This window comes from Cnephaeus nilssonii (assembly GCF_951640355.1).
Source record: "Cnephaeus nilssonii genome assembly, chromosome: 5".
Lineage (NCBI taxonomy): Eukaryota > Metazoa > Chordata > Mammalia > Chiroptera > Vespertilionidae > Cnephaeus > Cnephaeus nilssonii.
In genome coordinates, this window is record NC_137076.1 from 85,387,692 (window position 1) to 85,406,288 (window position 18,597).

Below are 18,597 nucleotides of genomic sequence, written 5' to 3' on the forward strand. Positions count from 1 at the left end.
TGGAATTAAGGTTGCTAATCAGCTGACCTTAAAAAAAGATTAGTCTGAATTACCTGGGTGGGCACAGTGTGATCACAAAGGTCCCAAAAGGGAAAGAGGCGGGTAGAGGAGGAGAGTCAGAGAGATGCAGCGGGAGCAGGACCTGTCCCACTGCTGCTGGCTCTCAGATGGAGAAAGAGGCCCTAAGCCAAGGAATGCGGGCAGCCTAGGAGCTGGAAAAGGCAGATTCTCCCCTAGAGCCTCTCCAGAAGGAGCAGGGCTCTGCCAACACCTTGATTTCCGCCGGTGAGACCCACGTCCGACTTCTGGCCTGCAGAACTATAAGATGATGCACATATATTGTTCAGAGTCACTACGTTTGCAGTACTTTGTTACAGTAGGCATAGGAAACTAACACAAAGAGGATGAGGTGAACTTTCTATGTCAGCTCTGGTGGGAAGGGACAGGCTATCGTAAGACCCATCCTGCCCCGGACAGAGCCCTCACTAGCGCTCACTGACAGACCATGTCCCTCCCTGGGGAAAATTCCTTCCAGTATTCCCTTGACTGGGGTTCTCGTGTACCTCAAATTCAGGATGCTCACCCCGTGCCCACGACTGCTTTGCCAGTGATGGCTTGTCATGGACGATAATGACGGGCAAGTCAGCCTTGATGCGTCCCACACCCAGAGCAGCCAGAGCCACCTATAACCTCATGGCCAGCCTTTCCCACACCACGTGTGTCTGGGGCTGCAGCCATGTGCCTGAGCCTGTTTCAACCTCCATGGCCTTCTCATCCAAGGCCCCTAGTGGGGAGAGGGCAGGGCCTGGGGAGGTGTCAACTGCTAATGAATGATACTTGTCTCTAAAATTAATACGCTTCCAGTTCTTAGAAAAATCCACTCAACTGGAGTCAACAGGATGACTAATGGACAAAACTGGTTAAATCAATCAAAAATGGAAATGAGGATGGGGGAATTCTGTTTTCACTCCGTGGCTTGGGCCTTGCCTGCTCTGCTGTTAATTGCCGCTGAGCTTGAATGGGGTAGACACTGGGTTGGGGAGGGGGAAGGGGAGAGGCTCAGTGAATTCCACTCCTTGCAACAAGTCTCTGTTTTGGCTTTCCTCCAGGAGGGGTGGGTGGGTGTCTGGGTGTGTTTATAAGCCTGTCATCAGCCAAAGGCTTCTCATAAAGGGCCTTGTCTTTTTCACCTAACCAAGCTCCCCTGCAATAAACACTGTTAATTATGCCCCCAATCAAGACTGAACCCCATTTGGAAGCTGTGCCAAACCTTGGAGGTTTTAAGATTCACTGCAGCTGCCGTCTCAGCTGATGTCTTTGGACACATTCCATCAGAGATCTGAGTGAATGAGCCGTGGGTTTATTAAGGGATCCAGTGGCCCGTGGAACCAGGACATGGCAGTTAAGTTTGTAGGTGAGGGTGAAGAATAAGACAGTGGATCTCATGTCTGTCCAAGGACAGGGTTAGTTCTGCAACTGAAATCTGTTGGGACAGGGGATCCACCTGGAGGAACTGTCACTCCAGGGCCTGTGCTCTGGATTATTTTCATGTCTTCTGTGAGGGGCTAACTGGTGTCCCCCAAATTCATATGTTGAAGCCCTAACCCCCAAGACCTCAGAATGTCACCATATTTGGAGACAGGGTCTTTAAAAAGGTAATCAAATGAAAATGGGTGGGCCCTAAAGCAATGTGACTGGCGCCATAGAAGGGGAGTTTTAGACATGACATGTGCAGAGGGAAGATGAAGTGGAGCCGAGAGGACGGGCATCAGCAAGCCTAGGAGAGAGGCCTGGAATGGATCCTGTCTTCCTGGCCCTCAGAAGGAACCAACCCTGCGGACAGCCTCATCTCAGACTTCCAGCCTCCAGAACATCAAGTCTTGTTATTTAAGCCACCGAGTTTGTGGCCCTTTGTTACAGCAACTCTAGTAAATGAATACACTGTCTTCTATCTGTCTTTCCCCAGCTGCCTGTCTCCCTACCACTGGTGTTCAGTGAAACACCACTCCATGCTGGGCACTATGTAAGTATTGGTAATTCAGTGGTTGGTAAGATAAGTAAGGCCCCTGCCCTGGTGGAGAGGACATTCTAGTAGGGGAGACAGAGGAAGAAAAGCAAGCATCTATAGGTGAGTGCTGCAAAAACAAAAAAAAAATTGGTGATAAATAGAAATAGGGTGCAGATGAGGTGAACAGAGAAGTCCTCTCTGAGGAGGTGACATTTCCCCAGAGACCCAAAAGGTGAGAACAGTCCAGACAAGTGGGGGCACGGTGGGAGAGCATTCCAGGCAGAGCAAAAGCCTGTGCAAATGCCCTGGGGCAGGAAAGGGCAGAGTGGTGCAGGAAGCAGGCATGTGCAGCCAGACTAGGTGGAGCTGAGGTTTGAGAGGGGTAGGGATCAGATTCAAACAGGGCCTTGGAAAGGCGTTCAGATTGAAATTTCTCTTTTATTTCCTCGGTTGCCATTCATCACACCCGGCCAGCGTCTTCCCTCAACTCCCAATGCTCATGCATCGAAAGGGAAAAGCACGATTCAGACCAGCCAGTTGCCGCTGCCATCAGCACCCTATTGTTGTAGGCATAAGAATCTCAAACCGCAAACCCACCTGTCACTACTGCCAGAAGCCAGAGGGGGAAAAATGGAGACATGAGGGAGCGAGGCATCCCTTCTACCCCCTGCTGAGTACGCAGCGTGAGGGACATATGGGAATTAATATATGCAGCGCTGATAACACGGATCTCCTTGGCATTTTGATTAAACGCCGGCGGTTATTAAACACGCTCCTTCTCAGAGCTCATCTCCGAGAGCCAATGTTGCTTTTCATTTTGAACTCTGATAAACTGTCTCAATTCCGATCGCACACCTCGGCTGCACCGTGGTCGGCTGGAGGCTGGCGTTTGAGGAGGATGGAGAAAATCAATATGAAATGTCAGGAGAGGGGTCAGGTTGAACTTGTTTTCCCGGCTGGCAGGAGCCTGGGGCCACCGCCGAGGCAGCCGAACAAAGGGAGATGTGCGCCGAAGAAGGTCGCCACTTTGGACGAGTCAGGAAAATGAATTTCATTCACTTCTTAATTAGATTAGGAGGCTGGCGGCTGGCAATTCAGAGCACTGCCCATGTAGGGGTGGGGTGCGGGGAGGCAGGGCTGAGGCAGAGGCCGGCAGGCTGCTACTGAGCTCCGGGATCTCACGAGGGACTGTCCTCAGGGCTTAGGGTTGTGTGGGGCTCAGGCTGGAAGCAGGAGCAGCCTCTGGGGGTCCCTGGGTGTGCAGCTCAGCAGACCTCCTGCTTCTGTGGGCACCATCACCCTTTCCTGTCCTCAGCCTTTAGGTCACAGTCAGTGGCCACTGCCTTAGGTTATAAAGTCCTTGCCATATCCCCTCACAGCACCATATGCCTCTCTTTCATACCAATTATTGCACTTGCAATTAATGAGTCTTTCCTCCTTAGACACTGATGGTTAATTTTATGCAGCAACCTGATTAGGCCATGACATGCCCAGATATTTGGTCAAACCTTATTCTGGGTGCTACAGTGAGGGCATTTTTGGATGAATTTAACATTTAAATTGAGAGACTGAGTAGAGCAGATTGCCCTCCCTAATGTGGGTGGGCCTCATCCAATCAGTTGAAGGCCCAAATAGAACAAAAAGGCTGGACCTCCCCAAATAAGAGGGAATATCTTTGAGCCATTGGGACATCAATGTCCCACCTCCTCCCCCCGCCTTTGCATTTGAATGAACACATTGGCTCTTCCTGGGTAATGAGCCAGTTGGCGGTTGGACTAGAACTACATCATCAGCTTTCCCCGAGTCACTGGCTTTCCTGGGTCTCCTGCAGTCCCACTGCAGATGCTGGGACTTAGCCTCCACGATCACATGCACCAAATACTTGTAACACATCTCTCTCATACGCGCATACACATTTATGTATATGTATATGAGATATATATCCTATTGGTTCTGTTTCTCTGGAGAACCCTCACTAACAGACTGTGAGCTCTGGGAGGGAGGAAACCAGGCCTGGTTTTGCTCACATTGCATCCCCAGAGTCTGGTATAGCACCTGACATGTAGTATGTGCTCAACCAATACTAATTAAGTAGGTGAACAGCTGAACTCCGTATATCTGGTAAAAAGGCTGGAGTTTCAAGCACGCTATAGCTGCAGGCCTAGCACAGAGGGAATTGGGGAGGAATAACTGTGATAAATGCAGCTGTCATTCATTGACTCCTGTGTCCCAGCAAGTGCTAGGCGCTCGCCCTATGACGACATTTCCTTTTCGTGGACAGCCGGCCCTATGAGGCTACGCTTATTATTTCTACTTTCAAATGAGGAACTTGGGGCTCACTAGGATTAAACAACTTGCCTGAGGTCACACAGCCACTGTGTCACAGCTGAGTTCTGATTCCAAAGCTTCCCTCTAAGAAGCCACGAACCCCTCCCTCCAGCCACTATTCTTTAAAAAAAATATTGAGATATATTTGACATATAATATTATACTAGTTTCATGATTTGTTATATGTCTATAATGCCAAATAAACACCGTAAGTCTAGTTAACACCCATCACCACACAGTTACCCATTTTTTGTGCGATGAAAATTTTTAAGATCTACCCTCTTAAGCAACTTCCAAATATACGATACGGTGTGACTACTTAGGCACCATCCCCAGATGCCATTCTTGATTCCTTGTATAGTCTCAGCCTCCTGCACAGGCCAGCAGGTCCCGGTAGCTCCTGCCAAGGTCTACCCAGAGCCCACCTGCCCTTCTCCGCTTCCCTGCCCCGCCCTGGTCCCGGCCATGCTCATCTCCTGCCTGGACATGGCAACAACCCCCAGCGCTCTCCCCTTTCCGCCCCTCAGGTTCCTCTGCCCACAGCAGCAAGACGGATCTTAAAACGTAATTCAGATCATGTCACAACGTTACGTGACAGGGCTCATGTCTTATTCATCTCCGCAGCGCACAGCCTGCAGCGGATGTTTGTGGGATTGAACGTGAGGGTTCCCCTTTATTGAAATACCCACCGTGGAGCTGACACCGAGTCAGGCGGACACTGGTACTTTCTTTGCTCCCAGCGTGTCTCCCGTAGGAAAGGGGATCAGCCCTCCCCGCCCGTGTGTCAGGGCCAGTGCCCCGCCCCTCAGCTCTGCGCTGGCTGGTGGCTACTCACATTTGGTGTGCCTGTCACACAGGGCCGACGCCCTCATGTCGCACAGCCGGATTGTCCCTTTGCTGCTGCTGTACACGAAGGTGTTGCAGTGATGGGGGTGGAACTCGGCCGCCGTGATCACCTCCGTGAGCTCCTCCATGTTGGCCGGCTTAATGTCCACGATGTCTGGCACCGAGAGTCAAGGAGCGGACGGGAGAGGGGGCAGAACCTCGGGGGTGGCGGGGAACAGGTTAGCTTGCACCACACAGGGTGGGTCCTCACCAAAGCGCTGTGAGCAAACAGGGAGGTATTATTGGTCCCAGGCCGGTGAGCCTGGGGTCACCCAGTGGTCGGAGGCAGCATGGGAACTCGGGTCTCCCTGGCCCGTTTCAGTATTTCATCCTCCTAACATGTAGAGCGCCCATCACAGTGACCTGCTCATGCAACTGCGCGAAAACATGCCAAGCTGCACAGACTTCCATTTCTCTTTTTACAACGGTCTCTACAAAACTCGTCCCATTCCAACTAAATAACTCAATTTATTGGAATCTTTACCCAGACTCCTGCGCTATAAATAAAATCTACGATAGACTGTAAATCCTCTTCTATGGAATCTCTGAGATTTTCTTTAATATGATGATGATGATGATGATGATGATGATGATGCTGCTGCTGATAGCTGCTACCATTTATTGAGCACTGACTATAAGTCAATCACTGTGCAAAGCACAGTAGGTCGTTATCTCATCACTTTTCTTATCCCCATTTTCCAGGGGGTGGAAACGGAGGCTCAGAGCATGTAAAGCAACTTGCTAAAGAGCGACAGTTCTAGGATTTTACCCCAGGTGCAAAATTTGTGTTCTTTAGTAATTATGCAAAATTTCTCTTATTGAAGATACACAGGGGCTCAAGTCTCCATGAGCTGTGGTTTGCTTTAGAGCTTGTGGGAGTCTAAGCATCAGAAAGAAGCCATCCAGTGGCATGGCGAGATAGTTTTAGCCTCCTATGGAATATATACCCTTAGTTTATCATTTGTTTTTTATTTTTCTCAGGTTTTTACTTTCTGATCAAGAATTAGTATACATCTATTCACGACCACATCCTTGTGTACTTCAATGAAACACTTGGCTTTCACTTATGAAGGTGACTTAAGAGAAACACCTTCAGTAGGGTGTCTGGCATGCATGAGGTGTGGGTTTAGGCTGATCCCTTCATATCCCAACTGAGAACTCAAGGGGAGACTGGGGTGCAGGCACCTGGCTGGGGACCCAGCAGCTTCCTGCGAAGGAGCCGGCCTTGTGATGTGGATGCTGTTGTATGGGAAAGTTGACCAAAAGCGATTCCTACTTTTCCTAGACTTGACAACCTTTGAGCCACCTTTCTGACCTTTGGCCCACCTCTCTATCTGTAGGTTGTATTTTTACATCACATTTTTTTTCTTCAGATCAACTTACACCTACTCACTTTTCTTTACTTAGTCTTGTCTAAGCAGTAATCCAATATTCAAAAAATCATGGGTGTAACAAGCTAGTTACTTCTTTTTTTCCCATCTCCACCCAATGAGGTGCAAGTAAAGAAAGAAATCTAGAGAGAGAGAAAGAGAGGGAGAGGGAGAGAGGGAGAGAGAGGGAGAGAGAGGGAGAGAGAGGGGGAGAGGGGGAGAGAGGGAGAGAGGGAGAGAGGGAGAGAGAGAGAGAGAGAGAGAGAGAGAGAGAGAGAGAGAGAGAGAGAGAGAGAAACATGTATGTGAGAGAAACATTGATCAGTTGCCTCCTGTACGTGCCCCCAACCAGGACCAAACCTGCAACCTTTTGGTGTACAGAACAACGCTCCAACCAACTGAGCAACCCATCCAGGCAAGCTAGTCACATTTTACTAATTCACATGAAAATAAATGCATAACAATTAAGCTCAAACTGTTGATGTGTGCAAGTTTATGTATCTGGTTTTGGAAAACACTATTAAATCCACAAGCGATAACTTGATACAGACTATCCCATTGGACTGGCATGGATGAAAGTCCTCTATGTTTTTCCTGGTTAGTAGCATAGCCCCCTCCTTAGAGTGTAGATGAGGTACAGGTCAATGCACTGGTATTGTTAGTTACCCCAACACCAACAAAGGGCTCATCTATTATCAAACATCACCTCTGCTCCTGCTACAACAGCTCCAGCACGCCAATTGGTTGTAATAAGGGCTTTGTAGTTGGCTGTGCTACTTCCCCTTCAATTACCTCTTAGAAATCCTGTTGGGTTCTTTCTAAAATTAACTTGAGACTGAACTAACATTATATTTTACTACACTTGCCCCCACCAAACCCAGGTGCAAGTATTACTTGGGTCTCCAGAGCATGTGGGTCCCCTGGATTCATAAAATACTACCTTTCAACTCAACTGCTGCCAGAGTTATACCTATTATTTCAGTCAGCCCCAGAGTGAGAGCCCATGCCCCCCAGAACGAGGCCTCGAGCTGTAGCTCTGATGTTCTCACCATCCTGACCCATGCCCTGGGCTTGCGGCCACGGCAGGGGGTGCTTGTGAGCAGAGGTCAGTGTTCAGCTGCTGTCAGATTTCATCTCCCTCCAGAAAGAGCCTCCAGATCCTGCTGTGCCAGTGAGCAGGTTTCGCCTTTCCCAGAATAGGACAAGAAATCCTGCTGTCAGCTTTCTCGACCTCTATCAGGGTAGCTCTAAACACAAGATGCACTGCAAGGGATCTTTGCTTTGCTGCGTGGGAGGGGAGGTGCCACATCCATGGTTATTTTTTCTCACCTAAAAATAAAGCCCCGGAGTCTGGATGTGTGAAAATGAAGTGCTTAGACATATCTGGGAAACCAGCAACGCCCACTGCCATCAAGAGCACCCTCCTGGGAGGTGACCACTGAGTTGGCTGCCCCTGGATCCAGCTCCCCATCCCATCCTGGGCCACGACATCTGCCCATCATCCCTCATCCTCAAGCATCTCCTTTAAGACTAGCGTGCTTGTTAGGGTCTGATTCTGTGGGGGTCAGGGGGTGAACTATGACTCTACTCTTCTTTTTAACAACCATGATGGTAAGGATGAGGAGGAAGAGAATACCAACCTGCAGTTAATGATTATCAAGTGCCATGTACTGTTTCATTTAGCCTTCATCTCAGCCTTAGGAGGTCAGTACTATGAACAGGCCCATTTCCAGCACAGGAAATAGTGCTGGAGGTAAATTAGTCAAGGCCATCTGACCAACAGGGGCAGCAGAGCTGCATTTGAACCCAAGTTTGTCCAATTCCAGAACCTGGTTCTGGATCACATGCCCCCTCATCGCTGAGGAATGGCCCTCCCAGAGCCAGCCCTTCCGAGTGTGGTGAGTCTGGCTCTGTTGGACTGCCCCCTGGCTAATCTGGGAGGGAGCTGACTTCTGCTTAGGGCCTGTGCTCTCTTAATTCACTGTCCACTTTGGGGGCCACATTTTTCAGAACCACAATTGGGACACAGCATCTGACGTAGGATTTTTGTGTCTTATGATGTGATCAATTTTTTTTTTGAGCCCAAAGTTGGGGCAGAAACATGGGAAGGGATTTCCTGAATTGTTTATGAGGGAGAATTTGCTCAGTTCTAGAGACATTTGGGAGAAGGAGCTCAGTTACCAAAAATTCAACGGTAGGGCGTCTTTCACATCTGTCCTCCTAGAAACCCTTACACGATTGTACAGGGAGACACACACCTTCGGTCTGTGTGGCTTTGCCCTTCACGTTGGGGAGGAAGAAGAAAGGACACGAGCAACGCACAGCTCCCTGTATTATCTTGAACATGGGATGATGCATTTTGACAGTCAATTTTCTCTTCCCCATCGTCTAGAGCTCTCTATCCAAATTATTTCCCTGTTGTCCCAAAGAACTAAATGGCAAAAGCAAAACAGAGCATTGGCTTCACGGATGATACACAAGGCAGACAGCCAACAGATTGCTATTAAATTAACCCTGGGGCTTGACAGATCTGTTCTTCCTGACCCCGACTGCTTATGGCATTCCTTATTAATGCTGAGCCGGGGCAAATTACCTCTGCTAACAAAAGGGGTTAATCTGCCGCTCTGCTAGGACTCTGGAGGCAGCTCTGAGGACAGGAGGGGGCACAGGCAGTTTGGCAGCTGAGCTCCATGCTTGGAAAGCAGAAGGTGGGAAGGTGAGGGCACCGCTGTGCCAGGCAGTAGCCTAAAGCATCATTTAAAATAATAATTGAAGACACCGGGAGGTCACCCCTTAAGAGATCGGCTTAAAAACAAATAAGAAGCCAGAGCCATAAATTACCTCAGCAGTGGAGTGAGGGAATGGATAGGGTTATGGCAAGATGCTAAGGGGTAGCATGGGGCTATGCAAAAGTAATTTTCTTAATCCCAAATTTGGAGAAAGCTTTCTGTAAAGAAGTCTGTATTTGCAATGCGACATTAAAAAAGATTGACAACAACATACGTATACATATATACACACACATATATATACAATAGGGAAATAATAAGAATAAGTAAATTTTATCTTACTAAATCATTTATGTAGTGAAATTCCAGGTCAGTTAAAAACATGGTATGAAAAATTCTATCTAAAGTATGATCATAATGCCATTTAAAATGTATACTCTGAAAATGATGAGTTGAAAGGTATGCTACCAGATGTTAGTGACAGTTCTATCTGAGTGGGTCTATGAGTTTTTTTCTTTTCAATTTTCAGTTATTATTTTCACATTTTCTTTTAATAAGGTTGTAGTGTTTTAGAATGGAAAATATATTTCCTGTGCTTATCCATCTATGTATGTATCTATATGTATATAATTTTAGGTGAGGAATGTTAGATACAAAATATATATAGTCTGTCCATAGCCGAGAGAGAGAGAGAGAGAGAGAGAGAGAGAGAGAGAGAGAGAGAGAGAGAGAAGTCAGGAAGAAATATAGTTATATCTTATAGGGGAATTAGATTCCAAGGTAAGCATGTAAGTTACCCTTTAGTAACTCTAGTTTGGGTCCATTCATTCATTCATTCATTCATTTATTCACTCCTCCCTCCACATATTCCACAAATGTTCACAAAGAATCAGCCAATACTCTTCTGGGTGCAGAGAACATAGCCTAATACATGTAGCCTATATTTCAGTAGGGGATATGGTCACTAAACAAGGTAAATAAATACCATATACAGTATATTAGATAGTAATAACTGCTAAACAGAAAAATAAAGCAGGGAAGAGTATATACGTGTGTGGGGGGACAGGGTGTGTGTGTATGTGTGGTGTGTGGTGTGGTGTGGTGTGTGTGTGTGTGTGTGTGTGTGTGTGTGTGTGTGTCCTAGATTAAACAGGAGAAGGCTTTCTGGATAAATCAAAAGTTAAAGTTGTACCTTTTATTTTTTAATTTATTTCTCTGAGCTTTTACAGTTGAGTTAGCTAGAATTTAGTTAAAATTGTGATGTAAATTCTCTATATGCATACCAAAACTAGGTGATGAGATTACAGGTCATTTTATAATCCCTACAGTAAGTATATATTATTAAATAAAGAAAATAAATATTAAAAAAGTAGTTTCCTTGGCTTAGAACAGTCCATGAGAACTGGATACCGACTCCAGGAGCCTCATTTCTATGGGGGAAAGTTCAAGATAATATTATGATAAGTACCATGATTATAACAAAATGGAGTCAGGAAATTTGGATACAATTTTGTTTCCAAATCTATTTTGCTCAGAGAACTTGGAAATTCATTTTATTTCTCTTGGTTTCTCTCTCTCTCTCTCTCTCTCTCTCTCTCTCTCTCTCTCTCTCTCTCTCTCCTCTCTCTCTCTCTCTCTCTCCCCTCTCTCTCTCTGGTGTTGCTTCTCTGGTTGAACCCTGATCGTTATACCCACCCTCAAGTTGACATGAGATATAATAACAGGGGTGGAGTTTTATATCTTGGCATTTCCAGTGCACATAGTAAATGCTCAATAAATGTTTATGGATTTTACTTTAATTCCTTGTGACTTAGCAGCCTTCTGTAGGGATATGTAAAAATGCAAAAAACCCACAGTATGTCAGTAGGCCGCGATGCCAGGCCTGTAGAGTGCGAATCATTTAACCTGTGGTTTTCTTAGAAGAGAATGAAATCCAAACAACAAGGTAAGACCAGGGGGCTGGAGAAATGTTCTAGATACTAATTACTGTCAGTACCGTGCCTTCCTTCTGTGCCAGGCACTCTGCTAAGTATTTTACATGATCACCTCATTTAATCCTCACAACAACCTTACAAGATAGATGGTGGTATTGTCTCCATGAACTGATGAGGAAATGGAGGTTCAGAGAGATGTTAAACAACTTGTCAATGTCACACAGATTTTAGGAGACGAAGTTAGATGCAAATCCAAGTGAGTCTGACTCCAGAATCTGCATTCCCAACTACTCAGCTATAGCGAGCTCCGCGGGGGCCCAACAAGCCCAGGAGAAGTCTGCATAGCTGCGTTCTTGCCCTTTTCCCTGACTACTCGAGGCTCAAAGGGCTGGCCCGGTGGGGTTGGGGGTGGGAGAAGTCCCCAGCCTCATAAAGCCCTAGGTCTGGCCTCAGATACAGAGCGTCAGCAGCCACAAAAGCAAGGCACCAGGCCTGGGAAAAGCCACCAAAGCTGCATTGAATATGGGCAGGAGGAGCTGCCCTGGCACACACAGGCCACTGTGCTGGATGTGTCACTGGAAAAAATGCTCTCCTTTTATGCTGAAAGCCAGTCTGAGATTGACATGCACATTTATGGATAAAAGCACAGCAGCCACTAGGGAGAGAGATTTGTACTAGGCCCTACAGCTTCCCTCAAAGCCTGCCTGGCAGATTCTCACCGGATTAAAAAGGCCGCTGTCCATGGTACTAAGGAGTGACAGCTGAAAGCCACCAGTTGAAGTTACATGGTCCCTTGATCAGGGAACCAACCCACAAAGGGCCAGCTCAGTTGATAAACAGAGCTGATGCACAGGGCTGATAACACCAAGGTCAAAGATGAAATACTCCAGTTGGCTTCTCCCAGAGAAATCCTCTTTCTCATGCCCCGAGGCTGGACTTGTGCAGAACACTCCCGTCTTGCTTGCACCATGTTCTACCTCACTCTGTGGCCTCTAGTCACAGTGGCCTTCTTAGAGTTCCTCCAACACGCCATGATCCTGCCTTCCACAGGACCTTTGTACATGCTGAACCAATCTCTCCACACCTCTTTTCCAGGTTACCTCACACTCTTCCTCTTTCAGATCTCAATTCAGTAACCAGTTCCTCAGCAAAGCCTTCTTTTATTCCCTAGTCTATATAAGGTTTTAAAAAAATGCATTAATGGAACCATATTCCCTTTCTTCATAGGACTTATTTCAGTTTGTAGTTATAGATCCAATAGTCTGATTATTGGTTGCAAGTCATTCTGAAAGCAGACAGTTTGTTTCTTTTCACTTGCATATCCCCATAACTTAGTGCAGTGCCTGGCACAAAGTAGGTGCTCAGGGTACAGTTGTTGTGGTCAGCCTTTACTTGTACCCGACATGCATATATTCAATAGGTCCCATATTGGACTAGGGAAGAGCCCAGTTCAACTCATTCTTAGTCCTGAGAAGAGAGTTCAAAGGATCCTAAGTATAATGTAGTTTTCATAAAGAAGCAATATATTTTTATAGCAATTTTCTGTATTTTCCTAGAAAATCACTTATGTAGAAATGAGTTATTATTGTCCTGATGTAGTTAACCCAGTAAGGCCAACGTTTGACCACTTTAAACCAGAACCTGTTACGCAGGGACAGACTAGCTGTGGATGGAAAGGAGAGAATTCAAGACCAGGTATCATGAGGCTAAGGATGCCTCACTTTGATATGGTGAACCTCAGAGATCCTGTAAGTACCTGGTAACTAGGGTAGAATGAGCAACACCCTGCAAAGAGCACCCCACTGCGGAACCAGAGGAGAAGTCTAGAACTGAGAACTTGACCCAGATAATGAACTCAGCAGAATTCACCATTCCAACATTCAACTTTTCTTGTTCTTTGTCCTTTCAATAATAATTAGGATTGTGCTGGTCCCTGTTTATGGATCATTTCTGAGCAAGGTACTGCCCTAGGTATATCTGTATGTGTGTGTTCATATACACACAATCAATCAATCAATCAATCAATATTAAAAACACTCACAAATTCTCACACTCCTGTTTGATAGACCTCCTCTCTACATGTCATGAAGTAGAGGGTTGGATAAGTTAGGCACAGCCAGCAAGTAGTAGAGCTGGGTGAGAACTTTAGGCTGGTTGGACTTGAAGCCTGTGTTCTCAACCATAATTCCAACGTCACACCAAATGCTAGTCACTGGAAGTTAAGACTTAAAAAAACTCAACCATATCACAAGATCACTTGTCTTACTTTTCACTTAATGCTTTTCTTTACGTAAACATCCTTTCTAATTTAAAGGAATTTTTCAGTGCCTAGGAAATCATAGGCTTGATAGTTGTGTTTTATACTATTCATTATCATAAATTCGTAATTATGAAAACAAAAATAGTCCACCTAGTGCTTAGACGACTGTGCCTACCACCCCAGTGGTACTCATGCCATGCTGTGGGAACCCCGCATCACTCCATCCTGAACCATCGGGCACTGGAGAAATGGTGCTAAACGACACAGGATTTAGTAAGACCGGCCTGGTGGTTGATGTTTTCCTGAGGCTGTTTTGAAAGGTGGCCGCTTCCTACCCCAGAGGTGGCTGCACTTCAGTGACGATGAGCAAAAGGGCCCTGGTTTGTATGTTCTGCTCAGTGCTTAGGGTGGTCTGGTTGAAAACAACTACATAGATATCAGTGATCATCATTCTCATGATGACAATGATTATTTTACATATGGCTGCTTTAAGGGTGAATGACACAGTCTCATTTGTATGCTAGCATCTGGCAGGCTGTCTGACATCTGCAGAATATAACCTAAATTGTGCTATGAATATTTCCCCTTTGCATTCTCCCCAAGGCGCCTGTCTCCCAAAATGCCTCAAGAAACTTCCTTCCCCTTGAAGGCCTAGAGGCAAACTTCAGAAAACATGTCATCTAGACTGGGGACAGCAGCAGCTCCGAGTGACAGCAGCTGAGCCTGAGCAGATTTCTGGCTCTTGGAATAGATGTAAAGGGAGAAAGGGAACCACCACCCACACTCATTCTATTAGCAGCTGCACTTCCAGGCAAAATCTGTAGGCAGGTGCTCACAGGCTCAGACAGTACGTGGAGGTGGCTCTGTGAGCAGCAAAAGCTGCCGGTCATGGTCCTGATGGTCATTCTCAGTGTCTCCAAAATCACCTCTACCTGCTTAAAACCGCCTTCCCTGAAAAGCCTTGTGGAGCTACTGAACACTCTTCTGTGGTGCAGACTAGATAGCTGTGTGCCAAAACCAGGTCTTTTTTTCTTACACACATGTACCAGTAGCTAAACTACATTTCCCAGCCTGCCTTGCAGTTAGAGGTAGCCATGTGACTCACTTCTAGCTAATGGAATGCACACTATTTTAACTTGGCTCATAGGAGTCTCCCTAGTGTGGTCCACCACAATCTTCTCCCTTTGCTGTCTTGATGCAGATAAACATGATGACAAGGTGGGAAGAAACCCGAATCTCTGAATTGGAGGAGTAAGTCTGGTGATGGGGATAATCAATATTGGACTTTACAAGAGAAATAATCTCTTATGTGTTTGAGCCATTATGAGGGTCTATTTTATATCAGACCATTCAAAGCTTTACTCTAATATCTTCTTAAAATAAAATTTCCATGTTAGATTTAATAATCAACTATTTACTACATAACTCCACTTAGAAGACCTATTAATACTTCAAACTTGACTTGTTCAACCCAAATAGAATTTCCTATATGTCAGAATGTTCTAGGTACTGGGATACAGGAATGGATCATATAAAGTCCCTTTCCTTATAGAATTTACATTCAAATGTGGGGAAATCCCAAATATACAAATAAAGAAACAATTTCAAATAGTGATAAGTGCTATTGCGATAGCAGGGATAGAGGGGGGTTGGGGGCTACTTGGGAATTAATGGAAATGCCTCTGAGGAGGTAGCATGAGATTGAAGTCTGAATGATGACACATAGTTAGCCATGTGAACTCTGGGGGAAGAATATTCTAGAAAGAGGGGACAGTAAATGCAAAGCATGAAAGTAACAACAAGGTGTATCCAGGAACAGAAAAAAGGTTAGTTGGCTGAAGCAGAGTGAATTAGCAAAGAGTGGTATAACAGGATACCACAGAGGGGGGCAGGGTCCGGACTGTGTGGCATCTTACTGGGCAAGGTAAAGAACTTGGATATTATTCTATGTCACTGGGAAGCTATTAGAGTGTTTTAAGCAGGGGAGAAATGATATCCAGATGACATGTTGAAAGATCTCCCCTGTTATGGGAACAGAATTTGTAAGACAGCAAGAAAGAATGAGACCGTATAGATGAGTGTAGTCACACAGGAGAGAAAACAGTGGTCTTTACTAGTGTGGCTGGTAGGAGTGCAGATGGAGAGAAAAGAGTTGATTTGAGATACATTTTATGGGAAGAAAAGGTAGGGCTCAAAGGTAGATTGGGTGGGAGGTAGGAAGGCTAGTGAGTGAGAAAAATAATATTGACTCCTACATCAGTTGCTCAGCTGTTTGGGTGGAGAAACCATTAATTGAGATTGGGATTTCCAGTGAACAGTCAGGTTTGTGGTGGGATGGCTCACATGACACGTACAGAATAAATGTCTGACTTGTATTATTAAACAGAGGGTCAATACAGTACAGTAAAAATACTGGCTCAGACACTCACTCAGTAACTTCTTTGACTTCTCTAAATTTTAACTAAACATGAGCTAATAACACTGACATTATGGGGTAGTCATATCAAATATACCCTTGGTGGATAGAGATGGAAAAGAAGAGTGATGGGGACTTGAGGAATGCAAATAAAGTTTGTTTTTTATTCGGATGCTGGTTACACAGGTGTGTTCTGTCTGTGAAAATCCATCAAGCTTTAATATTATATGTACACATCTCCAAATGAGATTCTATGCAAAAAGTTCCCAGTGCAGTGCTTAGAACTCGATAAATGGCAGCGATTATTATTTTCATTATTATGTTACAACTAGTGGCCCGGTGCATGAAATTCGTGCACGGGGGTGGGGGGTGGGGGTGAGGTGGGGAAGGGGGGGCGGTTCCCTCAGCCCAGCCTGTACCCTCTCCAATCAGGGACATCCCTCTTGCAATCTGGGACCACTGGCTCCTAACTGTTCACCTGCCTGCCTGCCTGATCGCCCCTAACCCCTCTGCCTCTGCCTGCCTGCCTGATCGCCCTTAATCTCTCTGCCTGCTTGCCTGATCGTCCCTAACTGCCTCTGCCTGCCTGCCTGACCACCCCTAACTGCTCTCCCATGCTGGCCTGATCTCGCCCCCAACTACCTCTGCCTGCCTGATCACCCCTAACTGCCCTCCCTTGCCAGCCTGATCTTGCCCCCAACAGCCCTCCCCTGCCGGCCTCATCTCACCCCCAACTGCCCTCCCCTGCCAGCCTGATCTCGCCCATAACTACTCTCCCCTACTGGCCTGATTGCCTCTAACTGCCTCTGCCTGCCTGATTGCCCCCGACTGCCTTCCCCTGCCAGCCTGATCTCGCCCCCCAACTTCCCTCCCCTGCCAGCCTGATCACCTCTAACGGCCTCTGCCTTGACCCCACCACCATGGCTTTGTCCGGAAGGAAGTTGGACGTCTGGAAGATGGCCGGTCGACTTGGTCTAATTAGCATATTACCCTTTTAGTAGTATAGATAGATTATATAGGATAGGATTGCTTAAATGGGGTGGGGAGAAGCCTTTTTCATCAGGAGGAGATGCTCTTGGCAGACAAAAATACATAATCCCTATATCTGATAGCCAGCCATATGCACTATACTGCCAAACTGGTCATTAAAAAATTGAACCGCTTTCTTACCCCTTACACCAAACAGCTGTTGCCCTTAAAACCCCTTATCAGCCCCCCCCCCCCCTTTAGGTTCTGCCTTCGCAGTTCACCCAGATTAGGTTCTGATTGGTCGGTTTCTATGCCAGTCAGCATCAAAAGCTCCACCTGTTAGGCAGCAATGGGCTCCTTGCACTTCACCGAGATTTGGTTCTGATTGGTCAGTTTCTATGCCAGTCAGTGTCAAAAGCTCCGCCACCTAGGCAGCCATTGGCTCCTTACACTTCACCCAGATTTGGCTCTGATTGGTCGGTTTCTATGCCAGTCAGCGTCTCTAGGCCTATCAACGGGCCTGGTCAGAGAGGCGGGGCTGATCAGCAGCCCCAGTGGAGGCCAGAGAGAAAGAGAGGCATGGCTGCTGGACAGGCCCGGAGTGAAAGAGAGAGTCAAGTGCTGATCAACAGCTGTCATGGAGGCTACCGATCAGACCCTGCTTCTTTCTCCCCAGGCCTCTCTCTGGGCCTGATCCACAGCCCCCTCAGCAGTCAGTGCTGGGTCCGGGCTCCCGCCATGGCAACCCAGCACTGACTTTCAGTTGGTCGAGCCTTCAGTCGTTGTGGATGTTACGGACCCTGGGTTTTTATATATTAGGATAAAAACCATGATGCATACCTGTGGTCCATGCTGTCCAGACAGGCCATTGAAGAATACTTCAATAAGAGGAAGACCCCTTAACTGAAGTCTAGGGTCTTATCTTATAGTTGATAAAGTCACATCTAGTTTTAATTCAAGACACACAAATGCATCTGTATGAAGGAATTGATTCAGAGTTCCAATCTAGAGCTTGTCCTGGCCCACAACTTGTAACTCAATGCTTCCCCAACGTTGTTAGAATGAAAGAGCGTCATAGATGCCAATGTAATTTAAAAGACGACAGTTTTCCACAAGTGCTAGGTGTTTAGTTATGACAACTCCTTTCGTTCCACTTTTGCCCAAGCCTGCTCTTACCTGAATACTCCTAATTCAAGCCAACTGGTTATTGGCCCCAAGGAAAGGATACTAAAACTTTGATTGGTTATTTCAAAGTTCCACAGGTTAATCCTCAGGTCGTCAGCTGACATGTAGGTTTCATAGTCGCTGTTGACTGATATGGAGTTGATGTGATATGTGTGTGCATTGGCAAATACTCTTCGCGGGGTGGCCTCCACCATCAGGTCCATGGGTCTGAGGACAGGGCACCTGGGATACAAGAGAAATACATCCTTTTAGGACCAACGCTCTGCACTAGGAAAAGAGCAAGCATGTTTATGTCCTTTATGTTCACACATAAAACCATAAGCACATCAGGAAGAGCTCCAAGAGAAGGAGACATAAATCACGCTGTTCATGTTCCCTTCTGTTCCTTTTAGTTTTACTCTTTTCTAAAAAAAAAGTCACCATCACTTAGGCCAGAGAGGTTAAGTAATTTATGTAAAGTCACACAGCTAGTGCTCATGCCTGGCACTCCTTGACTCTGGAGTCTAAGACCTT

At 46.3% G+C, this 18,597-nt stretch overlaps 1 protein-coding gene across 1 annotated transcript in view; it reads right to left on the minus strand.

Annotated features, from left to right (window-relative positions):
- Positions 1–18,597, minus strand: part of PPP2R2B (protein phosphatase 2 regulatory subunit Bbeta) — a 217,345-nt gene that overhangs the window by 23,608 nt on the left and 175,140 nt on the right. Inside the window, exons 6-7 of the mRNA XM_079770208.1 lie at positions 18,128–18,302; positions 5,172–5,336 (exon numbers count right to left, since the gene is read on the minus strand). Coding sequence (XP_079626334.1) covers positions 5,172–5,336; positions 18,128–18,302 — 340 coding nt within the window. The remainder of the gene's footprint in view (positions 1–5,171; positions 5,337–18,127; positions 18,303–18,597) is intronic.